Raw genomic sequence first — 27,331 nt, 5'->3', positions numbered from 1 at the left:
GGTTCCACAGTGACTTTTAACTAAATTTAACACTTGCTTAAATATTTGCTGGTTTGGCCTAAGCCACCCATTGGCTTGCAGAACTGACCCCATGTAAGCTTAAGACGGAACCAAAAGAGATCAACTGCTAGTTCCAGAGTGATGGCCGAAACATCTCACGTGCATCTCCCTCATACAAACTGTCTATTCCTCTTGCCTGTACTTTTATCAACAAAATGATTTAATAAACAGTTCTTCTCCTGAGGGCTAAGCTACACTTCAGTTGGTAGAGCTGCTTCTTTGTATTGACTCTCATCAGAGGTCTAAGAGATACTAAGCATTTCTTTTCTACAGATCTCGCATATAACATAAGTATAAATGACAAGGATCATTATCTTCATACCTACACGCCAGCAGAACACTTATGTATGAGACTGCATCTTGGAGACAGGTTTTACAAAAAAGAAACTGCAAACAGGAATACAGGGTAGGACATCAGTTCTACTATGGAATAAGCACTGCTGACTTTGACGTACAGCTTATCATAAGGCTAAAGAAAAGCTGTGAAAACTCACATATCTAAAATCTTAATACTTATGACAGTGTGAACCACATGTCCTAAATATTTTCTTAGTATCTTTAAGAGTACGCACCTTGGTAATTATGCAACAGCTTTTCTATCAAAATATGAATTAGTTTTTACCACGCTAGCAAATCTCCAGTTCAAATATTCTTCCATTAGACCACTATCTTTTTTCACCTGTTGATTTTTACAGAAATGCATATAGTGCAAACACAAGGAAAATTCCTTTTATGTCAGTTACTCATATTTTTCCATTAATATAAACTATTAAAATTCATGCAGATATTTTATAGGCTATCAAGATTTGGAAACTGGTTATTACTGAATGTTTAAAAAAAGAACTAAACATAAGAAATCAGAGGGTTAAATGATGACTGCAACTTCTGTAATGACTTAATTAAATTTTTATTGAGTACATAAACTATGATGTCATTTCTACCCAACCATGCTCAAACTTTCTATGCATGTCAGAGATCGTGGTTTTTCTCAATAGAACATACTTCTAAATAAGCTGCACTTCTACAGCTCTAATAAGGGGGAGCAGGTCTCATGTAACACACTCAATAAATTATCCTTCCATTTTAAACAAACAAATTCCATGAGTTATTATATATTTGCCACGCACTTTTTATGACATAATAAAAATGTTACCTCAAGGATTACTTAACACATACTACAAATGTTACAGCAGGCAACTGCAAGGGGCAAAGAAAACAAATAGTCCCATTACAGAGACAAGTTCTGGACTATACATCCCTAGGGAAGCAGCTTTCTATACTAAAAACAAAGAGCAGCAGCTTTAAGTTAGCAAGAAATAGATTGATGAAGGAGATAACCAAGTTAAACAAACACAGCAATAAATACATCTTAAAAGACAAACAGTTTAAAATATAAAATATGACTTTGGGGATGGAGCAGTATCTTAGGCAATAAAATTACATTTAAAGGAATATTACAGTTTCTGAAGAGTACAACCGGCACTGGTTAAGTACAAACATTGTAGGAAAAAATCCTTCTTTATAAAACAAAAAAAATGAGTAAATCCAAATCAGCGCTTGTTGGAAACGCTTCCTCTTTTTAAGCTTGTACATGTTCTTACCACTGGCAAGTTTCATGATCTGGTTGGTCATGATTCTGCTGACTCTTCCACAGTTTGTTATTAAAAAGAAAAACTGCTAGACAATTCCAAGTGAGTAATTGCTAATAACAAGAAAAAAATCAGTAACATCTGGAGCTGTTCTAGGGACTTAGCCCCTTTGCCTTCTTTGGAACAACCCATTGCAGAGCTGTCACCAGAATAAATTTATATACCATCGCCTAAATTGACACACAGAACTACCTTAGTCCAAAACAAGGAATACATTTTTGGTACATCTCTCACATTTACGAGACCTTTAAAAAAAGGAAATGTACACCTAACATATCTTCCTACTACACGTCACAACTTTTCACGGAAAGACTCCATGATCCCACATTCTGCCTGCAAGACAACTGCACTGCATACGACTACTGCATTTTCGTTATTATATTGTAGTAAGAAACCTCATCTTCAGCCTCAACAGCCTCAGCATCATTCAACAGCCAACTGGTGCGGCTTACTGCTATATTAGACAATTTACAGTATCAAGTCTCAGTTAAGGTTTTGTATTCTAACAAAATTTCTAGGAAAGTAAGAGCACGCTGCTTTATTGGATATGCTGGACATGTATGAAAATATCTTAGGTACGGGCACAGTTTTTAAAGTGAAAGCTGCTATAGGATTAGACCATATTAATGTCTTTTGTTGGATCGAGAGCATTCCTTTGTAAAGAATCTCCCTCATCCCCACTTACCATGTGTTGGTTTACACTGCAGAGAAGTCTCAGCATGCACAAACTGGAAAACGTGCTCTAATGCGTCCTACCGGCTAAGAGGCATTCAGCCCACGGGATCAGCCTACAACCAGCACGAGGTAAAAACCATTCCCGTGAAGCAGGGACGCGGGATCATCAACTGTTTCACTCAACAAATGTGTTTCTGTCAGACCACACTAAATACTGGTGTAGACATAGCTGTGATGTCCACAGGCTACACTATTTGAAAGCACTTTAACAGGAGTTTCTTTCTGTTACGGCTTTTGCCAGCATGTATTGCACCCTTAAGCTACTTTAACACATTAATCCATCCATAGACTATAAAGCCAGAACGGACACTTCTAACTGCACCTTGTACAAGCGCTAGTCATTGAATTTCATGCAGCAATTCCTCTCTTTAGGCCATAAGTTATGGTTGAGCTAGATTTTTTTATGAAGAGATTTCAGCCAGAAGAAATGATTAGATCATAGAACCTGACCCTCTGCATATCACAGACCATTACATTTCACTGAGTTCCCTCTGTACTAAGCTCAGTAAGTTGTGTTTGGCTAAAGCGTATCACCCTCACAGTTGAACATGTGTATCTCATTTCATATTTGAATTTTCTGGCTTAAGCTTCCACCCCCTCATTCTCATTATACCATTCCTGCTAGAATAAAAAGCCTCTTCTGTATAATGTATTTGCCCCTATACCAGTGCACAATAGATATGTCAGCATAGTCATCTTTTCAAACTAAGATTAGGCTCTTCAAGGTTTAGACTAGGTGCACTGATATAGTACATCACAGTGCATTCCTGGAGTGGTCAAAGTTGTAATAGCAAAGTAGTGTTTTATGCTGATACGGTAAAAATTAATCCATCTCTTACGCAAAACAAGTTACGCAGGTATGAGTACACTTTTGTTGTTATGCCTGAGTCTACTCCGGAGCCTTCTGTTAGCCACACTGCCATAAACATCAATGGACTTCTGTTGACGTTTTTGATTACTGGAGCATTCAATATCAGCAGAAGTTCCTGGAGGAGATACAGGACAAATCTTTCATGATAAAAAATGTCACTCCTCAAACTTTAGGCTTTTTTATGCACCTTCTCTCAAGTTGCATTTGGAAAGAATGACTTACAATACATAGTTTACATTAGTTATAAATAATATATAACCACATATAGTTATATATGGGCTTTTAAAGTATTTGCTGCCCTTTTAATAAACGCACATGACATTGAATGGGAAAACCTGCATACAGCCCTTTTATTTCCTGCAATAACAAAACCATTACTTGGAGGACAGTAATTTTGAAAATGACTGAGACTGTAGCTAGGATCAAAAAGATTAAATTAATAAAACAGATTAAAAATATCTCTGTAGCAAGGGGCCAAAAAGGCCAGTTCCTTCAGGCAATCTCACATAGTTGTGAAATGACAAAGATACTGCAGAAATTATTTTTCCAATCTCCATTTTTTGAGTCTTTTATTAACCACACTGTTACTTTGTCTGCAAACAAGCTTACTGGCTTGTAATTAGCTACAGCTGTGAGTCCCCATATACTTTAAAATATTAACTTTTCTGACAAATTCTCTAATTTTCTAGTTAAAAGTAATTTTGTAATGCACCTCAGCAGATAATTAACTTCAGAGAATAGCCTTTAAAGCCTTCTTCAATGTTCAGTGACAACCTACTTCAACATTGTATTAACCTAGACAAAAGCTAAATGTTAGATTGTATCAGAATCAGTTCCAGCCAAAATCTTAAATCCATAAAAACAACATGTTAATGGGAAAAGACTTTTGCATGCTCTGCTACCTTCATAACAATTGCATAATCATCAATAACACTCCTTAGAGCATGTTTATTTCAAGCAGACATGGAAAAACAAGTTATACGACATTATCTACATATTTCAGCAAAAACAGATGGTCACCCCTAGCTGTCTAGTATCAAGAAAATGAGGTATGTTTCTATCTTGCAGCCTATTAATTTGGAAACTCTGCCATGGTAACAGTTGAAGATGCAGAGAAGATCACAGTACAATCCTAACTGTATCAAATATATGGGGGCTTATTCCAAATTCCTTTTTCTCTGCAGTACGTGGCTGGCAGAGCTCACTGACAGCCTCTCAAGAGAAAAATCAGGGAAAAGAGGTCCAGTTGCTGTGCTCTCTGTCTCGTTGTGCTGATTCTCTGTAAGGGCGAGCAGTTGTAGAGAGTTTTTCCTGTGATGCTTTTAAAAAGCTACTTGCTAAAAGCCTAAAACTGATCGTGAACATGTTCCTGAACACACCAGAATCAAGAATTCAGTCTGATAAACTGAAAGGAAGTTACATAACCGTAACTTTAAAAGAGGCACTTGGAGAAGACAGTAGTAAAGGCAAATAAATTATTAAGGTAGATATTCACCATGAGCACTTACAGAGATCCCGTAAAACTCGATCTCTCTACTGAGACAAACCTCAGTAACTGTCAGAGTCACACACAAGAAACACTCTACTGGATCAGACCAAGGGTCCACCTAACATGGTACCTTGCCTAGCCAGATACTCTGAGAAAAGTAAAAAGACTACAAGCTGATACATGCTTCCTCCAAGTACTCTCCCAAGCAATTTCAGCTCAGGACAATTCTCAACCCTTGATATTTGTTTCTATAGTAACCTTCAAAAGGTCTCTTATGTCAAGCAACTTGTCCAGTAAACTTTCTGCACCCACAACATGCTTCAGCAAGAAGTACCTGGTCCACTACCCATGATGAGAACCACCACCTCCTGTTTGTTTCTTATGAAACTGGCTAGTTTCATCTGGTGGCCCAGATTCTGAGAGTCTATCATATTCCATGTGATATGATCTGCCCATAGAAAAAGACTTAAGATAACTTCATAAAAGTCAAGAGCAACAAAATCTCTGGGATCATAAAGTATTAAACTAAATGAAACGTATCAGATAACATTTAATAGTGCTGCAGAGCCATGAAAGGTGGCATCCATTCTGAAAAGTATTTCAGCAGAACCAGGTAAGCACAAATTAGTAGAAAATACAATAATAAATTAAAATAACAATCACAGATAATTATGACCAGTAATACTGAGTGCTCATAAAGGTACTAGTAGTAGGTGTTAAAAAAAAAAATCATAAAATTTATATAATAATGTGCACAAGTTTAGCAGCTACGATTCCAGAAATGGATCTTAAAGAGATTTTGTGGAGAAATCTCAAAAAAAATTCAGTTCAACAATTCAATAGTGAAGAAAAAGACAAAGAAATTTTAGGAATTATTATGAAAGGAATATAGAACAGAAGAGGAACCTTGTTCTGCCATAAATCCATAGTGTGCCCACATATAAAATGCTGCACGTATTTATTACCTCTTCACCTCAGAACAGATCTAAAAGAAATAGAAAACACACAGAAAAGACCAAGCTGATTAGACATACGAGGAAACACTAGTTATATTCAGGAAGAAATAAGGAGGAAGATGATGGAGAGGTAAAATCATGAGTGGTATCGAGCAGGTAAACAAGGAATTACTGTTCACTCTTTCTCATAAAAAAGATGTAGAAAAGAAGCTCATGAAATGACCAAATAGTACTTTAAAAATAAAATCAAGTACTTTCTCATGCAACACAATTAAGTGGCAGAAGTCATTGCCACAGGACAGTAAAGAGCAAAAAATACAAAAGGGGTAAAAGAGAGACTGCACGTTCATAGAGGATCTCTGTTAGTAGATACTAAATATGATGGTCCCCCTGCAACTCTCATATTACTCGTTAGTGAATGCCAAGAGAATATACCAGAAGAAATACTGACACACAGTTTTGTTTCTTATACTTTTTCCCAAATATCTCTGGTCATTGCTAGAAATAGAACACTGGATCTTCATCTGACACTAGAAGAATGACTTCTGAGTATGTTCAGTTTTGTTCATTTTTTGCTGATCTTTGCAGATATTTTCTGGTATCTCTTCTGTCTGTGTATATCTTCCTGCCCTGACTTGCAGCAAAACAGCCACAGCTCATTAGATGATCCTGGATACCAGTCATCAGGTCACTTTGCTGACTTGATAGGAATTTCACCCAAAATATGCTAGTGCAATTAAAAAAACATTGCTACCTTTACCATAGCTTTTAGTAACCTCATGGGAAGAGGCTACATTTTATGTAGAAATAAGAGCAAGAATGATCCTGCTCATACCAAATAGATCATCCTCCCCTAGGGGAAAAAAATAATAAAAAAACATTCTTTCTCCAAGAATTTGGGACCAGAACAAGTTTCTATTGGATAGGAATAGCAAGTCACCCATCTCCTCTCCAAAAAACCAGGCCACATCTCCTCTCCTAAAAAACTCTCCACAAAAAAGAAGTATGTTTCATTTCAAAATGGAGTGACAATTGCTAGAGTCCTTACAATTAGTAAGCAATTAACAAGCCTAATCCTTGATGCTAACACCTAGTACTCCTTACAACCTTTATCCAGTGATCAAGACCAGGACAAATGCAAATACTCACTCTTACTATCTCACTTTCAGATTCATTTTTGTAGTGCCTAACAGACTGGATTATTTGTGTTTGCTCCATCAGACTATTTCCTAGCACGGCCCTGTTCATACAGTGACCTGTTTGTCATTCTCCTATCAGTTCAACGTTTGGGTAAGATTCTAATTTGAAGTCACATTGCTTTCACCTTCTACCAATATTCTGCACCTTCTGGTTTCAATCATAAGCTGAGAAAAACCCGATTTCCCCAAGCACTCCTCCTCCCCAGGGCTTCAAACACACACATGCCACAGAATAGTTAACAGTTAAATATTTTCTTGCCAATATTTTAAGAGTGCAGAAGGTTCCAAATTGCTGGTAAAATAAACAATGCCAGACTGTGAAAACTCCTGCCTGCCATATACTCTGATGTTAACAAGAGTTTCTTTATTACTGTAACCTTTCAGAAGCGAACAAAAATTATTTCTCTACCCTAGTTCTGCCCTCAAGTAAAAGGCAAAGGAGGAAAGCGAACCATGAAAAAGCTGCATGGTAAGACACTGTGAATTTTCCATCTTACTTCTGTATTTCATTCAGACTTGATGCTGCTGTGAATATATAAACTTCCAGAAGATCCTAAAAACGTGGGCAAGGATTTTAGGATGCCAAAAACTTCCTTACACTCTGTTTCCTGAGTAACACAGATTAAACCTACATATGGGCCATCTTCACTCTTGCACCTACATAAAAAAACAGGTAATACAAAAGGGCAAAGTTAGGATGCTCTCAATGACACACATTATTTTCAAGCTCCTCGGTACATAGCTCTGTCCTCTGGGGCTTTAGCCATGGACTTCCATCAATTACAGGGTCTCTGCCATTTCCTTACTTTTAAAAAATGAAGTCTTCAAATATCATCTACAAATAGAGGGAATTGCTAGCACTTTTAGCACAAACGAGACAAATGACTATACAGCTCAGGTGACATCCCCTAAAACCACTGGTCATTCACAGGCCTGCCAGCCTTTTGTTACCTACCAAATATATTTGGAGTTATGGAATCCATGCCCAAGCCATCTGAAAACCAATTCAGATCAGTGTTGCTCATTTCCCATATACCAAGATTGTATTGACCCCATCTTCCATCCACGATATCCCTACCACAAGCTGAAGCTCCATTTTTATGTACAGTCATTCTTCTGGCCACAAGGCCATCTGACTAACTTGAAAATCAACACGACGTATAGAGAGCTCTAAGATAAGATATGCTGGTATTTTGGTCAAATCTTTTAAATTCTTGCATTATTTCCTGCCCTTTAACTATGGAAACAACAACATTCAAGTTCTTACAGAATTGTAATGATAATTAACTAGTTAATATCAATAGAAATACAGCAATAGAGATACAGAAGAGGAAGACACAACAACTGAGGACAGACAAGGGAACAGAAAGAACCTATTGAGATTCCCAAACCAGAATGGAAAACAGAAAAACGCATCCGTTTGCCTGGACATGTACAAAAGCATCATGTGCTGTTGCTTATACTAAAGTAGTAAAAGAAATCAAAGAAGCAAGCAAGCATGAAAGCAAGCATTGGAATTATTGAACGTACTGCATTTGCACTTCCTGATCATTATCATTTATTCTACTGTGGGAGTTGTTAGCAAAAGCAGTCAAGGATAAGGGCTTCATAGAGCTGCCAGTTTTATAAATGGATAAAAGGGGCCAGAGAAGTCAGAAAATGAAGTAACAAAATAAACTGAGTTCTAACAGGAAAATACAAACATTTGCAACCCACTTACCCAGCCAGGCTACAAGGCACTGTAGTATGTGCATTGTAAACATGAAGACATTGTGTCTGCAGCAGAATTTAAGACTGGCCTTTGAAGGAGTTCAACAATTAAAGTAGCACAGAGCTGCTTGCAGGAGAAACTGATCCAGACTGCTGGCGCTGGCAGATTGCCAACCCACTCCCCCAGTACATACTACAGGCTATTGAAGCAAAAAAACACCACTAGTGGAGACAGTCAGGAGATGTAATGCCATACTGAGCAACAACCAGAGAGATGATTCTTGCAGCAGTTTTCAGAAGACGTATGAGTGATGTCTAGGTCAGAGAGAGAAAAAGATGAGCACGAGGATACTAGCGGAGGAAAGCGCTGATGATGACAAGTATGCAACTGGGATTTAGGATGGGAAAACAAGTGTTCAGATAAAGAAATAAAGGAATCGAAGAAGAAAAGAAAGATCAGCAGTTGAAAGAACGAAGTCATGAAGACGCTTGAACATGCAAGGGTGGGTTTGAAGCAAGCAGACAAGAGGACAGATCCTGAACTTCCATTGCGGACCTTTGCAACAGGAGGTTGCTGGATGAGCATGTCGAACAAAGGCAGCACGTGACCACTGAATCAGTGAAGCAGCATGCCAGGGACGGAGACCAGGCACAACCGGCACTGGCGGTTGTAAAAGGTTTAGTTGAACGTGAAGGAACACAAGGGAAGGGAGAGAGGTGGTGGTGCCAGTCTGACATACAGAAAGGGGTCCTGCAAGGAAACAAAGAGAATTTACAAGAGAGGTAAGAAAAGGTAAAGAGATAAACTAGTATCTCTACAAGATAAGAAGTAGGAAGGGAGAAGCATGTGACGTACTGACAGAGGGGAAACGTGAAAATAGATGCGTACCCTGAAAAGGGAATCAGATACAAGCTCCAGTGAATTCAGGCAGAGGGTAACACAAAAATGACCATGGACAAGGAGGGGGAAAAACCATTCAGAATGGGTGTGATGAATTAAGACCTTAAGTAATTGCTTATGTACTGCAAGTAAATGCCAAAATTAGGTATACCTGAAAACAGTAGTACAGTCAGCGTACCATACAGCAAAGCAACCAACGGGGAAGTACATCTTCACTGCACCTGACAAAACGAAAGTGTCAAGCAAGGAAGGCAACCCAGAGAACAGGACCATGCTCTTCTAACAGGATAGCAGGACTGAGAGACAACAAGACTAATTACCAGAGTTGTACAGATACAAGCTTGATGAAGATCCTATTAGCCTGAATGCACTGGCTGTCATAGAGAAAAGAGAGAAAGGAATTTCTCTCGCACGTTGTGCCTCTTTCTCTCCTGGAAACAATCACTCCAGTCCATAAAGCTGCACTCATGTTTTGCTCTCGGAAACAAAGCAATAAAACTAAGTTACTAATCCTTCCCCAAAATAAAGGTTAGAGAAGCGACCCCAAGTACTGAACAGACCTCCTTTGTGTCATCTGTGCCCTCTGAAGACAAGTCCAGAATTTGTGCAAAATACAGCACATCAACCACTCCTTAGTTTAGCCATAATCAGCATTCAGAAGCATTCAGCAGAAGCTGGATGTGTACAGAAAACTAACCAACCAAACACCACCTGGTACCTGCAGCTAGAGCCTCCTGATACAGGAGGGAGGGAACAGCCAGAGACACTATAGAAGGTGGCAGTGGCAACTGGTAAGCTGGGAGAGCCAACAACAGCTGCATACTGTTTTAATTAAAACCACAATACATGGGTGCTGTTGAGTCTGCCAGAGACACGAAAAGAAGTTGTGTGAGGGGAAGGGAATGAGCAGCCTCTCAAACCCCTGCAGCACCCCTGCACCATATCAGAACCTTAACTGATGCTTATGTTGTTGTCTTTCAAGATGGGTAGGCACCAAAAACATAAGGAAAAGTTAAGTTATTCATTCCTGAAGAGGAAGCAGACAGTGACATTCTACCAGCAGCAAAAAGCACAAGCAACAATATGATTAAAATGGATTGGGAACAACACAGAACCTCTCAATGGTTTGTTTGATCTCAGTTGAGGAATTCTGGGGCAAACTCCAAAAGGATAGGAAGCTAATAATGTAAATGTCCAAAATATGTAGCATAACAACATGTTACTTAACCCTGCCCTGACCGCAGGCAAATCACAAACCGGATCGTGAGTGACACACAAAGCACTGGCAGGAGCCAGGCAACTACCATAGCTGCTACCCGTTCTGCTGAGCCTGGAGACTGCGGCAGGTTCTGTAAGGATCATTTTCCTGTTTCCACAGTCATCTCTACGCTGTCAAAATAAAAATTATATAGTTGTGGTGAGCAGTAATTTCATTGCTCAACGTTTGAATTTTGGCAACTACGCTATGTTCTGGAGAGTCTGAGGAACACAAGGCAGCACTTAACACCTACAAGCACTGCATGGTAAAATCAATTTTGGCATGTGAGTCCCACTGGTGCAGAGCGTGGGGAATAATGAGAAAGGTATTTGTAGAAAAGGTGCTATAAGGCAGCTTCCAGTGTGCTTCTTGCAGGCACCAGAGGGAGGCACAAAATAGACCGAGGACACCACCTTACAGTAACAGGATCCAACACATCTGTGAAATTTAAATTGATTTTTTTATGCCAGACTCTACAGAAAACTGAGGCAGGCCAATTGAAAAGAACCGAAGCATATATTATACCTTGATTTCAACACCAGGTACCCTTGGCATGCCCCAAACATGCCTATCTTTCAGACAGCCAGGTGTGTTAGTTCCACGGGCGCTGGTTCTAGAACAACTACATTAAAAACAACATGAGAAAGAGACCACTACTTCAAAACTCCATGACCTGGTAAAGCTAAATTTGCATCACCATGCATACTGTTTGTTCCAGACCACATCACGGATGAGATATTTTCAAGGTAACATTCCATACACATACATTTTCCTGCATATTTAAGTTATTAAGATTTCCAGAATCAAATTTACTGAATTTACTCTGGAACAGTACCGAATACCGTTATTCATTTATGAAATGACAAAATACTGGAAACTTGCTGTGAACTTTCGAGCTCTTTGAGAAAAAGCATCAAGGGTTGATGAACTATTTCTTTTGTATTGTTCTTAAAACACTAAGTTCAGTTAAAACAAATCATACAATACCTGGTATCCTATTAAACAAAAAAAGCACAAAAACCACAGACAGCAATTTTGTATCTCACTACTTTGGCAAGTTGGGTTTTTTTTTTGGGGGGTGGGGGGGTGGGTTTAAAAAGGGAACACTAGAAACTGGTAAGATTTTATATATTATGTTTTCTAAATAGTCATTAAAAAACTCATAACATTTTTCTCCTTAAAATGTCCTAGTAAAGTTAAACATTTCAAAATATACATAGACCATTTAAAACTAAAACTTTTCCTCTTTAGTTTTATAGGTTTTTAAAAACCTTTTTCAACCGTACTATCCTCTATCTCATATCCCAATCCATTTCCTCAAACAAAATCACTACCTTCTCTATAATATTTTGCTTCAGTACACTTCCTCCATCTCAACTCCCTCCTCCACTGCACTGCCAGAATACCGTACACACGTTCCTTCTGCCCCAGCTCTGCCCCTGTTCTCCCATGATAATATAGTTTCTGTTCTGTGCATCCCAAATTGACTCCACAACTTCCCATCAGATTTCAGAGACAGGCCTGAAAAGGACCCCCTGAGTATTTGTTCAAGTACAGTAGCTTCCCACTGCAGGTGAATCAACTGCAATAGTTCAATTCATACAAAGATCAAGTTCTATTTTAAAATTCTATCAATTTTACGCCCTATCCTCTCATCTTCTAAAGCCATTCTAGAATCTTACTTGTCTCACTCTGACCATGATTTCTGAGTCTTTAGTTAAAAGTGTCAGACTTTCTGTTCTCCACAGTAAGAATAACTTAAACCGAATTGTATCAAATTTAGGAAGTTTTGTAGCTCCTGTAAGGTAAAATGGCATTTTAAATCATCTGAAGTCTTCTAATTGTGAAAGGAGTATCGAGCAGAAAATGGTGTTCAAGTTCACAGAGCTAAATTCTGCTCTCAGTTACACTGATGTGAACCATGTTATTGATTCTGATGGCGTTACTTCAGATGTACATGTAACTGAGAGCAAATTATGGGTCACTGTATATAAACAGCTCTAGCTAAAAGTATAACAAAGACTGTATTGTGCTATGCACAGCAGAGCCAATAAATGAATTCAAAAGACACCTAGATGTGTTCCTGGAAAAATAGGGGGCAGGGGTCTAAATGGTCTAGTGGGAAAACAGGGAAGTGAGATTAAGATAAATTAAAACAGGTTTGGCATGCTGAGCTTGACAGCCCCTCCTATTCTTATCTCTTTTGCAGCTTTTAGAACACGTACGGTTATAAAATGAATTGTTATTTTGCACTGAAAAATACTTACTCATTTCAGAAGCAGAATGCCACCACAACACAGAAGACTAACGCTATTAAAATGAGCCTACAACAATTTACAGGTATTTGAGTAAAGCCTGATGGATCTTTCTAAGCCAGCATGCGATTTGCACCCAGAAGCATTAGTATGGGGTTCTTGGAGGAGGGGGAGGGGGACAGGGAAGGGGTGTTGGTTTTTGTTGGTTTAGTTGGGTTTTTTTTTTTTGGGGGGGGGGAGGGGGGGGAGGGTGTCTTTTTTTTTTTAACCTCGTATCTATTGTCTGATTATCACCTGAAATCCCATTCCAGGCAACTCCAGCATCTACAAGTCCTTTTGATCAACTCTGCAGCTTCATCTAAGGGTACTAAAATACACTTAAACTTATAACAACTGCTTTTATATACACACAGTTACTAAAACACAATACTCAGGTCAGTAAGGTTAATATTCAGGTTAAGAACTCCGTTAGGAAGACAAATAGCAGCAATTTCTAGTACTGACTGAATTCCCCTTACAAACTGATTAGGCAGCTGCCAGTTTGCGTAATATAAATCTATTCACTGCAAGCCACAAGGTGGAGATCTCTGGCAAAGTAGGATCGAAAGGAAGTCTTTTACCCAGCCTAATGTTACTATTAACACTTTGAGCCATTGCATCAAGCCAATTTTTCTGTTTGTTTTTAAAGTTTGATAGAAATGTCACTAGTGGAAAAATTAAGTAAAGAGCACTGGTTAGCCACAGAACTGGACACACCTGGCTGCAAACCCACCAAAAGAAACTGACTTCATTAGTACTAGGGACAGCAGAGTAAAATTTATATCTGAAATATGCCTGCACCAGTAGAATTTGCTGAGGCCACAGGCTCTCTCTGTGTTTTTACAGCTGTGTCAAGTTTTGGTTTCTGACTCTTGCCGACATTCAGGAGTGCTGAAGGAGCTCAGGCTAACAGGTCCCAAAACTTTGTAGCTGAGATTTAGATCTCAGCAGTTTTAACAACCAGGTTTTGAAATAATACAAACTCCATTTGGAGTTGGAGCTGATGTAAATTAGTAGTTAAAATACCTTACATTCTACCACTTTCGGCTCCAATGAACTTGTATATTTAAGAGCAGATGGCATATTTTAATAAACCATCAATATCAATTCAGAAATATAGTATCCTTTTTCTGCATCAAGTGTTGGAATTGTTGCTAGATATGGAAACGAGTTGAAGAACTGTAGCTTTGTCTGTCAACAAGTGAAGCTAATTGCATCCAACTAGCAATTTCATACAGGTGCTCTGTCACTTATACCACAATACAGGAATGTGCCAATTGGAGTTAAATATTGACCTTTGATACCCTGCATGAGAGAAAAAGCAGAGAATGAAATTTCCTAACCTCCTAGGAGCTATGCAGATGATAACTTAGTGCCCTAAAAGTATTCAGTAAAGTTTCTTCTCATTTAAGTTACTTCTGAGAAAGGCTCAGATTCTGAAATTTGAAAGCATCAACAGAGGAACATGAATGTCATCATCTTTTTATCTACTATTCTTATCTTGATATATTTAACTATCTTCTTTTGGAGGTAGAATATATACTGACTACAGGACTAAATTACTTGAAAATAAATAGCTGTAACATATATTCCTCAATCAGCTCACAAACCCTTTGTCACTACCTCAGCTTCATTTTAAAAGAACCACTAAGGATAAATACATCAAGATTATAAGTAGTACCTAACATCTAGGGTAACTGCCCTTTACTTATTTATCACTTAAAACTCCTTGCAATTGCTACAGCTGAGATGTGAGAAGGAGTTCAATCAGGGTACGTCTATGTGAAGAGGAGGAAAGTAAGTGAAGAACAGTGAGTAAGCATGGAAGAAATAGGAACTGCCCATGCAGGGGTGTGGGTGAAGTGGTATATTAAGCTAGGATCACTAGCACCGAGGAAGGAAAATAAAGCAATGACAAGGAGCAAGGGAACAACTAACCTCTTCAAACATCAATGCATAAATTATTTTCATCTAACATACAATAAATACTACCAGAAGAGACTAAAAAGTTCATTCATCTTGACAAAATAATGGCTGAAAGATTAGTAATAATTAAAGGAGGAAAGAAAAAAAAAAATCACTGAAAGATTATGAAAGCCCTATGCCTTCACAAACACTATGGGGAAGAGAACAGTCCTAATTTCCAAGTTTACAATCGAGGAGAGGTCACTATGCTTTCTTAGTGCCTGGTCTAGTTAGCTGTTACCTCAAGAGTTCACGTTCTCTCACAAGGAGTCTCATTAAAATCAATGGGCCTCTGTGCAGCTAAAGTATATTAAATATACACACAGATGTAACTGTTTTTGATATCAAGCCTTTAAACGTGTACATACTTCGTTTAAGCATCAGCTATTGCCACATAAAAGCTATATTAACACTAGGTTACAGTCAAAAGTATATTATAGGGATCATATTATTGCAAACTAAGCATGCTCATTATTACATTGCATGATCATTATTACAAACAAAGATTGCGAAATTTAAATTCAAGCATAAACTGAAAAGATGCCTAACCTGCCAAGACAGAGAATGAATGGAATTCAAACAACTTAAGATCTCCTTATAGTTGCATCATACAGCAAGCATACCATTATAATATGCATGTATTAACATCTGAGGCTCCAGATTGGATGAAAACATAAGGACACTGGTGGTTTTTTTCACACTTTGGGAAATTTTGGGGAGCAATGGAATAGTTTAGCTTGCAGAAATGGAAACCCTGTGCTTCCCTTTACAAAGAACTGACTGTAAGCACTATCTTTTTTTCCCTTAAATTTTATTGAAAAAAAATCTCAATACAGGTTTAACTTACACCATGCTTCACTTCTGAGTTCTGCATGCTTGTAAGGGTAGCAAACAGCTAGCTTTGCTTCTCTCTACTGTTTGCTGCCGCTTCAAATCCTGCAAGGAAAACTACAAGATGGCATTTGAGGTTAGTTCATATAAGGCAAAATTAGGGTCAAAAGGAACAGAGAAATTATTTTCTGTTCCGAAGCAGCATTCTCGCTGTGCACACATGGAATCAAAAGATCCCTGAAGAGATTTGGGGGGGCTTTGGGAGGTGGGGTGTTTGGCTGGGGTTTAGGGGTTTTTTTGCTTTTCAAGAAGAGCAGCCTTAAATTTACACCTGGAACGAAGATCTGAGCTGTCTCCAGTTCCTACAGAAAGCAGAATCAACCACTGATATGACATGGAAGGCATCGGTTAAGGACAAAAATGCATAAGCTATTTCATTCAATCTTCTCTGGTACTATCATCTAATTCGTCTAGGTTCACTCACACTGCCTTATGGCATCTGACCAGGAAAGTGGAGATTCCCATATTGGAATTTATGTAGGCCCATTAATGTAGCAAGAAATTCTAAGATGCCTGAATTTAGATTTAATCCGAAGGAAGATTAAGTGGATGACTTGTCTTTAAAAGCAAGCTGTAACATAGTAAAGCTACGAAATTCCCAACAACTAGGATAAAATAACCATTGCTGATGGAATAACTGAACTGAAGTTACACCAGAATCAACACTTTTCTAAAACCACATACAAAAGATCAGAGAGAAACTTCTTGAGTTACCAATGTGATCGCATACCAAATCCTAACTCACTGGTTAATTCCCTTGTTTGTCACCAACAGGAATACCCTAGCAGCCTCTCCCTTGGTTATTTGGCTGACAACTATGACTTGAAAATATGCCATTATTGCTATATGAAAACTGTCACTTCCCTAACAGTCTAATTTATTTTAATCACAGACAAACCTCTATTTAATAATTGAACAATTCTTTTCTTTTTCCATAGCACAGGAGATCTTTCCCAGCCCTATTCTCCCACTAGAAGTGTCCTGAACATAGGCATCCTCAACTGTATCAGGTCTCCTGTCACCACTGTGATTCTGGGGTTATGAAAACTGTCTCCTACTTCCACTGCTTCTGCACTGTCTTCTCTGAAGACTATCACCAGCACAAGGCTGGAGAAAAGCACTTACAGACTTTAAGGCCAGAAATGACCATTACAACTAACTAGCATAACCTTCCTCAGAATAGGTCAAAAAGATCCAACCTTGTTCTTCCTTCAAACCTGGAAATGAACTATCCTTGGAGCTACTCCCTCCTTACATTTCTTTTATGATAAAGACTAGGTATACTTAGAATCCAAAATTAAAAATAAAATAATGACTAGTTATAGTCATGCACAAGAACTTAACATAAAAACCTTGTCCCTTAACTTTCCTTTTACTCACCATCCTAGACACAGAGAAAACTCAAAGCTCTGCTGGAATTACTTAAGTTGCAATTACACATTTGGCACCAGTCATGTTTCTCCCTACCTCAGCTGCATACTCCTATCCACAAATGCCCATTCTGTTATAGCAGCATCCATTTCTGCACTCACATGGCAAACCACGGGGAAAATTAATTGCTTTCAGACAAATCAACATCTTCATCCAGGGCATGGTGCAGTTTCAGAAACAAGGTCAGTGGCTCACTACAACAGGCAGTACAGCTGCGGGAATGAATGGTCAGGAGTAAGGGCTACATATACCAGCTTAAGCTAATGAAGAAATAAACAAGCAGCTACAGGTTGATTCTTAGGCATTCTTCTAAGATATGCAAAGTTACAAAAGCATTGAAAGAGGTGAATCATCAAGATTATCAACACCAGAGATGACTTACCCCCATCACCTTACCACGCTGTTCAACATCCTCCCACATGCAGTGAACTATATAGCGACACATGTATTTTCCTGTGCGACCCTCCTGTTTCATTCGTACCAGACACATCCTGCAAGAACATAAACACCAAATTCACAGCTTCTAGCTTTTCTTCAAATGTGAAGAGTAAATTAAATATATTTCAGCTCATTTAAGATCCTCCTTACAGTATGTGTTTTTGTGATCAGGAAAAAAAACACATACAAAGATTTTTATTTTTTTTTAATAAACTATCACAAACTTTTCTTTCTGTACTCAAGAGCTGCATCTGCTGGATTTTGGCCAATCCAGCTATGGAAGGGTGACAGTGGACTCTATTCTGGCTGACAGTATTGTAATCTAGTTAAACAGTACTGCAACCTAAATTCCTCAGCCTTAAGAACATATCACCCTTTGGAGCAGGAACAAATGTCTTGTCTAATCCTAGGCTACAAGCCAGCAGTAATTCAGCTTGGTATACTGAAGTGTTGCAAGAGTCCGAACTAGCCAAGCTGTGAAAGCTTAAGCAAGTTACAGACTTCACCCAAATTCACATTAGCAATGTCCTAAATTATTTCAACTACAGAGGTCTTTGGATACATGTCCAACCTCTTGGCAAAAGCCCTGCACGCAGTACATGCTAGAAGAACTCACAAGTTTGTAAGTGCATTGTGGGGTCTTAATGATAATACCAGGTTGAGTTGTTTTACTTTTTTTTTTAAGCATTAAAGCCACTTGAACTTCATTGCTGCTGTTCTGTCTGAAAAATAAATCATCAGAACAAAAATTTTATTTTGCCTCTTTTACAACATCTGTAAACAACATGAACTGAACTACAGGCTAACTCCTCACTAAGCTAAGAGACCAGTCCCATCACCAGTCCCACCTTCTCTACCCCACTAATCAGCTCTGCTCCTGTGTTATGAGTCAGAAGTGCCTGTCCAGGATTGACTGAGTTACTGCAGACAAGGTGATGCTCAAACACTGGAGCTGAAAGAAGTCACTGCTTTGCATACAGACATGCTACAGCTGGGAAACTGCTCACAGGAAATTCTTCTCACAGCTTATGTAAAAGCAACAGAGCAGAGCTGCTGGAGGCCACTTTGAAGCAGTTGCATACTAACAATAGTGAAGAGTTAAGAGGTAAAAATGATTTTTTTTATCTGTTCATTTCTTCAGTGGACATAAATTCTGTGCTTCCCTACAGGCATTAAAAGTATTTGGTGATCTGTGAATGCCAGCTCAACAGGGAGAAGCATAAACTTTGAAGCTTGTCTGTGGAGCTGACCTGTAAAAGGAGAGATGCCAATCTTTATGATGGATTCTATCTTGTCTACTGATTAGTAAAGGAAAGATAGTTTTTAACCTGCAAAGAAAGCAAAACTTATTGCCACCGATGAGTCACAGAGACAAAACAAACTGAAGGTAACAAAAACTGCGTTAGTCCTATATTCTTTTTTCTGATTAGAACCATACATTCAAGTTCCATGCAAAGGGCCATTCAACTGAGATACCAAAATTGAAAGAAGAAAAGCCCATGGGCCAGAATATGATTTCTACACGGAGAGCTTCTGAAAATGACACTGGCCATATAGGAGACAGCTCGGGCTCCAACACAAGCCACCAAGGTGGAATGAGGTCAGAAGACTGGAGAGAGGGACTGAGGCATGACAAGTAGACCAATGATCAAAGGGTGGAGTGACTGAGAGAATCTGGGTAGAGCATGGGTAGAGAAGGGGAAGGGCAGCAGTCACCAAAGGGAATGTTGGGAAGACTGTGGCAATTTCTGCTTCAGGAAACAGAGCTGTGTAGGATTCCCAAGGTTTATATTGTGGCAGTGACAACTCAGTATCTGTCCAACAGCACCACTGTTCCAGCAAACAAGTGCAATTAAGACGGTATCAAGAAATGAATCCTCATCTTGCTCACAGAAGAACGACAAAGCTTTCTGCTAAAACAGTGGTCCAGAACTCAGAGACCAGTTACCAGTCCTTCCACAAAACAAATGCACAAAGAGCTTAAAACTTCTGTGTCTTACTTCCACCAGTTTCAAAACCTTTGCTCCTCTTCTGCATTTACGTAATTGAGCTGTATGAAAAAGTTAATTAGTAAGAGTTACTGTATCCCAAATTTTTACCCACTCTTAACAAGTCAAAGAGAAAAAGACTCAGTTTAAAAGACTAATTTTGGGCTAAGAAAAGCATTTTTATACTTCTCTTGCTGAATACGCAAGCTCGGGGCGGGGGGAGTAAGAGTGGCTTGGCAAGAAAACCTCCTCCCGAGCATAAATACTGGTTCCTATCCAGTCTGCCTTCAGTGGTGGCGAAGCAGGAGGAGAGAGCAGTGCACAGACCAACAGCTAACAATTGGTTACTGATGAGCAGGACTGGAGTGGTGTTCAGAGTAAAACCTGCTACCCACGAAGCCTAAAAGGTGGCTCTGTGTTTGGATGCATAGTGCTGTCACAGAGCTGTTCTGCAGCACCACGAGTGAGATCATGGAATTTTGCAGTTTATTTGAAAATTTGGTAGTTTGTTACTACACCTGCTGTCTGAGGCTTAAAAGACACAGACTCTATAAAGACTATAAACCTTCAAACTAGATCAACACAGTGTGAAACATTTTATCGTTTCACTACAGAATCTGTTCTGTAGTTTAGTCAAATACTGACTCATCTTCGTCAAACCATGAAAGCAAAATTATTCCAAACTATCTTTAGAAAGCTGTCTACCTGACATTGGTTGCTTGGATAGTTTATACTGTATTTAAGTTATGCAGAGAGATTATGTTAGAAGAAAATTGTATGAAATAATGCCTGAAAAGGAACAGGAGCACCTATAACTCGACCCATCTTAGATGAGATATAGCAGTTTCCCACAACAGCCTCAGCTACAACTGCTTCTGTCAGTATTCCCATAGTGCCAAGAGACTGGCTTAAACGCCAGAAGCGGTAGTCGACACCACCCTGTCAACTGTTGTGAGGTGGCTCAGTGCCATGCAATCAAGGTGTGATGGTGCATTATACTCCCAAGGGCAAAGCCCACTCAGAGCTCCCTGCTATCGCCTGGCCACTCATTCCTGCCTCCTCAGTTGCTCCAGAGCAACTGTGTATGGGGCTATGTTATACCTTTTCAGAGAAATTACTCTGGCTTAACACCACAAGTATCAACAGCAATTTTGGAAGGCTTTATTCTGTTTAAGCCATTCACGAGTGGTCAGCCACTTGGGGGACAGGAGAAGGAAGCTCCTGAATCAACTTTGTCATCAGCTATATCTTGTGACATACACTTCTACGAATAACGGTAACGAGCAGAATTCTGAACTCTTCCTAAGTAGGTTTGCATGTTATCCTGTGCCCCAGCCTAGCAAGTTCACCAACTACTGTATTTACAGCCATGTACAGGTCTTTGCTGGGGCACAAGCTAACAGAACCGAGCCTGGCTGTGCAGTCTTCCTCTCCCCTGGTGCCTTTGCTTAGGCCATGTAGCCCATTCCCTCATGTTAAGGCAGGATCAACTAAAGGCCTAAGACATTCCAGGTAAACTTGTTCTTAAAACCTCTCTCAAGCAAGGCTTCTCTGATGTAATTTAAACCCCTTTCTCCCTGCCCTCTCTACCACGAAACAAAGAGAGTTTATCCCCTTTCTTCTGAAGCAGCACATTTCAAAATGGTATGGTATCCTCAGTCTTCTCTATGCAAATCTGAGAAATCTTTTCCTGCAGGAACTGTTTTCTACATACTTGGTGGTTTTTGTTCTCCTCTGGACTCTCTCAGACTGATCAACGTTTTCTCAAGTGCAGATTTCCTTATGAAAAACAATGCTCAGATGAATTCTTGCAACAGATCTTTGAGTCTTTCAGAACAGGAATTGTAGCACCACTCTATTTTGATCCTAGATACTTTAGAGATGTCACCGTACTTGGTGTGGTAAAAATATGAAGTGAGCTTTAGGTATCTACATGATACATCCTGCACTGAGACATTTCTTAGTACAGTCACCAAAGCCATCTCCTGGGCAGTTTCATAACAGCTCTGGACACAGCCAATGCTCCATTTAGACTGCCACTGCATGCGAAAAGGCAAACCCAGCAGCGGAGATGAACAGCTTGAGATTTTCTAAAAGGTGTGGACTTCTACACATAAAGAAAGAGTCCTCCTGACATCAAAGGTGTGAAGTAACAGAAACAGCCTATAAAAACATGACGTTCAGGAAAAAATATTGATAGATTGATTTTCAAAAGTCTAATTTTAGCAGTGCATTGGAAGGCACTGGAGTTTATCTAAAGGAACATTATGTTGAAAGAAGTTAGCAAAAGCAGAGGCTAAACACGAGCACCTGAATTTTCCCCCCTTTCTGACTGAAGGTAAGTAGGAAAACTCTATTCACAGACAAGAAGAAATAAGAGCCAGAGATTCAAACGAGGACCCACCCCAGAATCTGTAACACAAGAACGTACGCTCTGACAAGCACCCTAAGTGTATAAAAGGTGGGATGCAAAAAGCACAGAAACACAGTTGACTAGAACATGATGGGCAATGACAACAGCAAGAAAGGAGGTGACGTTTACCAAACTAGGAAAAATTCTCATCTTCTCCAGCACCAGAAGACACTCTAAATCAGTTGAAACTAAAACTCTGAAGAAGAGGGAAGAAGTAAGTACACCAGAAAGTGATCTAGACTGCATTGCAAGGGGGAACAGGAACGCTTTAACAGATGGTGATCAGCATCTACATGGTCAGGTCATTGGCCACCAGATCAGGAAAGTTTCTAGCCTCTGAGGCAAAAGGTCCAGCAGGAAAGATAGAGGTATTGGAGCCTTCAGACAGGGGTAGGATGTCCTTGACCTTGCCAAAGCTAGCAGAATCAATAATGTTCTACTCCCACTTTACTGAGGTCAAACTGATTAAAGAAAGAGAATCACAGAGAACGTAGCAATAAACCTGACTGAAAGCAAAATTATGTCATGGTAGGATCCTGGTCACTGAGCTAATCACAAGCAAAGCCTGCAGCATTTCCCAATGACCCAGGTAGTGAGCAGGCCTATCACAGGCTTCTCTGTATCCTGGAATAGCAAACTGGCTATCTCCCTTGTGGTCCAGAATGACAGCGCTCCTTAGGTCAAGCTGCCAGGAACATGGAGGAGCCAGGCACATAAACCTTGGAAAAAATAACCTTTAGTACTAACCTCTACACTCGAATTTTCATTGCTGTCATACGAAGTAGAGGGATTTGATTCCTTCCTGCTTGTGTAGTATACTGCTGCCAACCTGTCCACCATATCTTAAACATAAGAGTATTTCAATTTCCCTCAATAAATGTCTCCTTTACATCACTGGCTCAAAGTGTGGCAACTCTTGGCCTTCTCCAATGCAGCTTTGATCTTCGAATTTTTGTGTCTATCCCATACTAGTTTCATCTCTATCATAGTCCCCTTGTTTATTTTTATGCCTGTCACGAAAGAAGATTACGTATCTTGAACTTGATGCTGTGTATCACAGGGTACCTCTTCCTGTCAGTGCGAAATCAAGATGATGTGAAAAAAAGTGTGTTCTTTGCAGATTCATGTTACCCTCCTTTGTTTTTCCCAGATACTAACAAACAGTTTGGTTTTGAATATTTATTGCCGTAATTTTCCAAATATAGATATGAATGATTAGCTTATCAATTTTTTAAAGCCTTTTTTGCACAGGGAACAGTAAGAAATAAATAAACTGCAGATCTCAAGGGTCTTCCTTACTTGATTCCACTGATCTCATTAACTGATTATAATTTCAATGGTTCCGCTAATTTATTCATTCTTTACTGAAATAAGCTGCCCCATCTTTCAATATATTGAGGAGACAGGAAATTAAAAGGAAAGAAGGGGAAAAAAAGGAGGCAAGGAGATAAGGGGCCTATGCTTAAGTGCAGCTATTTCAGTACAAACCTCCTTTCAGCCTTTGGATAGCTGAACGTAAGTCTACGGACTTCAGTTTCCTGAAAGATCTGGCACTTACCAAAAATTACTGTACTCCCTTGTGCATCCCTCTGACCTTTACAAGTATGTAATGCTCGATTTTTTTGGCTACTATTTTCACAAATGAAAAAAGGAAAAAACTTAATGTTTAAGGTGTTAAATATTTTTACATGTAGCCAAGCTGGCATTCACCAACTTGCACGTACATTTCAGAGGTGCAAGAATAAATGCCAATGCCGTAATTTGTTAAATGCTTCTGACAAGCAGCAACTTCAATGACCACAAATTCTCCCAATTTAAACCACTTTTACATAAATTTAAACTGTTCCTAAAACACCCAAGTAAGATTTTTCCACATAGGCTGAGCAAGGCTTTTAGAAAACTCATGGCAAAGACCATTCCACTACTGAGGAATGTAGAGATTTTGTTCTTTAGTATAAAACGGCTAAAATTCAGTAATTAGTAAATTGAATATAACCACTATCATCAATAACCACGGAGCGTACTTTTTCTCACATTAAGGTACACATCACTCTATTTCCTGAAAATACTTCTATTACTATTTTACTTTTCACTTACCAGACATGAAGCTGGGCTACTAGAAACCATGAATTCAAAGTATCAGGCATTTGGCACCCTTGATGGGAGGTGGGAAAAAAAAAACAAAAACAAAAACAAAATTAAGTATTAATACGAATTTCATCACGTTTTGCACCTAACAGAAATTCACTACATCAAAATCTAAATACATTTTAGTAATTTAATTTCTGACCCTAAACAGTACATACATATCAGAAGCAAACATCATTTACTGTCACACTTGTGCTTATACTCTAGAACATGCAGCCACAGGACGATTTCATGTTTTTAGGACTCACTTAGATAACATTTACGGGGGGGGGGGGGGAAATTCCAAAATAGAGAATTAGACAAACATGTGGCTTCTAGCTCAGGAAGTCCCAAAGCAGTAGAGAATAACAGGGAAGTATCAACAAATGCTTTGCTTTGTTCTTACACTCTTCCTTTAACACATGCTGTTGCCTCCTGCCAGGGACGGAGTACTGTGCTAGCTGGGTCTTTGCTCCGACTCTGCTGTTCTGATATACTACACAACGGTACAACCCACGGCACTCTGAGTGTACCTTGCCTCTAGCCATTCTACATTAGGATTAAAACCACCAACCAACCATAGAAACAACTTCTGTTTCCAGATTTAGCTTTACTCCGATAGCCGCTGGGTTTCCCAGAGATGGTTTGTCCATATGCATGTTCACACTGTGGATCTGCGTGTGCCGTTATGATGTGAGGCTGGAGATTTAGGCTATGTGGCACAGAAACCATATTCCTCTTCCTCATGCTTGAAAAACATGGACCTATGGCTTACGTGCACATTAAGTCCTTCAGTTCCTGCCAATCTCAAACCTTCCTCCTAGGAAGTCACCTCTACATCTGTTTCCTGGAGAAGTTTTTAAGGGGAGCACCTAATGAGAAGGATCTGACACAGTCACCTTGGTCTACCCAGCACTTGGTCTTGTCTTCTGGACTGTTCAAATCTGGCTGTAAGAAGGCCAGAGAGTATTCAGAAATGGACTCTCCAGTCAGATGTGCCCCAAGGAAGTCAACCTTATCTTTTCTGTGTTGAATATATTCCTTTCTGACTCCCATACTTGTTGGCTCTCAAGTATTACTAAGGAGATTCACCTGGATCATGAAGCAATACTTTTCACAGCCTCTTTTTATATGCCAACTACAGTCAGGCAACCTCCAGAAGAACCAAGCAAATCATCACTATTCCTCAGAGAGGTGACTCCACCAGTGCCTAGGAGGTGCCAAGCTTCAGCATCAGTGCCTGTACATCACCTATGTTTGGAGATTAAAGACAAGTTTCCCTCACTCTTCTCCCCTTTTGGCTCTCTCATTCCTATTAGAAATAGTTCATGTGTCTAGAAATGACTCCTTTGACCTAAAGGCATGCCAAGGCATCTCTAACCAGGACAAGAGTACACAATGCTTGCATTAACCAAACCATTTAATTAAATGAAGGTTGCACAGGCAAGATTCAGAGTAAAACACTTAGTTCAACAGACAGAGGTTTCTGAAGTGGAAGTTACCATTTATCAGTCTCCCACCATAGAAATCACTCTTCAGTGGAAAGCAAAGCTCACACCTCTACTACTGGAAATAGGGAAAATTTTTAAAGACCTATTCAGTACCCAGGAGGGAAGAATTTTTTCTCTAAATTTCCAAGTGTTGCTTTTCTATTGTTATAATTCATTTTTTGACTTCTATATTAGGACTGTCTACATCGTAAATTTAAAGGAGGGATGGTTCCTTTAAAGCAACAAGCTTGCCCTCAAATATCAGCTTTTTAAAAAGAATGCAATTCTAAAATTTGGGGGTTTGGAACACCTTATTCTGGGAAACTAACCAGGAAGAAAGATCCATCCTATAATTAAACAGAAAATTATTCCCTTCAGAATACAGTTAGATATAGAAAAAATGTCTGATGACAAAGCTACCTATGAAATTACTGTGATTATCATCAGCTGGGCAATAAATCTATTCTGCCCACAGAACACATCCCGTTCATATGTCTGCATACGATTAGAGACATGAATGCTCAGGATTATGAGGACATACCTCTTCCTCCACTCATATTCTGCACTTAAAATTCATCAGGTAAGGGATGTAAAACTTGAACATGGACTTTCTTTCACGATAGATCATCTTTGCCACTACCACAATTTTAGGAAGGACGCAATGGGATAATATCCTCACATCCTGCAAAAAAACAGGTGCACTATGTCAGCGTTCCCCTGAGCATGACAGATAGCAGCAAGTGCCTAGAAGGCATCTGACGGGCTAAGGGAGACAGAAGAATCCAGAGTCCTGTAGGTAAACTCCAGCCCTTTCAAGCTGCTTGGTAGCCCCACTAGGAGCCGTCTGAAAGGCTGTTTTGATAGGGCCAGCTCTTTACTACTGCAGCTGCATGACAGTGGAGCAATTAACAGTATTACCAGCTCAAGATGAATTCAGGGTTCATCATTCACTCCATGTTCATCAGCCAAACTTCAGCTCAGCTCTCAGTATCATCTACCTGATCCTAAAAGCTCTTTTGACCTTTCAAGTATAAGGTTAGGCATGAAACACTCTTCTCACAGGTGGCTACCTCCTTCATTTTGTTAGAACTACCCAAGCTCTGCAAGCTTTGTGCACAGGAAGCCTGGCACCAGTATCTTGCTATTCCCTCTACTACTTCGCTGTTCTCCCTTAAACAAGAAACAGCTGAAGTCCTAACACAGCTCCACTTCCCGTAGAAGCAGCACAGTACAGACAATTGGAATGTAGGCTCTAAAGCAGAATTCCCAAAGTTTTGTCCATGGATGATCACAAAACAAAGAGGCAACTGAATGGCAGGTATAATAAAATTAACTGCAGTATAATACTAGAGAGTCAATTAAAACACCTCCTTTATATACTACAGCAGCCTCATGACTTGCATATCCATAGTCCATATTTTGGGAATTGCTGTTCTAAAGCATAATACAGAGAAAGGCAGTTCACA

The 27,331-nt window shown here is 39.4% G+C and overlaps 1 protein-coding gene across 3 annotated transcripts in view; it reads right to left on the bottom strand.

The window, feature by feature from the left end:
• Positions 1-27,331, bottom strand: part of UQCC1 (ubiquinol-cytochrome c reductase complex assembly factor 1) — a 49,256-nt gene that overhangs the window by 6,278 nt on the left and 15,647 nt on the right. For all 3 annotated transcript variants that reach the window (XM_075166255.1, XM_075166256.1, XM_075166257.1), the window contains 2 exons: positions 24,346-24,403; positions 17,792-17,900 (listed from right to left, as the gene is read on the bottom strand). In XM_075166255.1, the coding sequence (XP_075022356.1) occupies positions 17,792-17,900; positions 24,346-24,403 (167 nt within the window). The remainder of the gene's footprint in view (positions 1-17,791; positions 17,901-24,345; positions 24,404-27,331) is intronic.

The sequence above is a fragment of the Calonectris borealis genome, chromosome 17 (genome assembly GCF_964195595.1).
Source record: "Calonectris borealis chromosome 17, bCalBor7.hap1.2, whole genome shotgun sequence".
Lineage (NCBI taxonomy): Eukaryota > Metazoa > Chordata > Aves > Procellariiformes > Procellariidae > Calonectris > Calonectris borealis.
The sequence above is the reverse complement of the archived record's forward strand: the minus strand, read 5'-3'. Positions and strand labels throughout refer to the sequence as shown.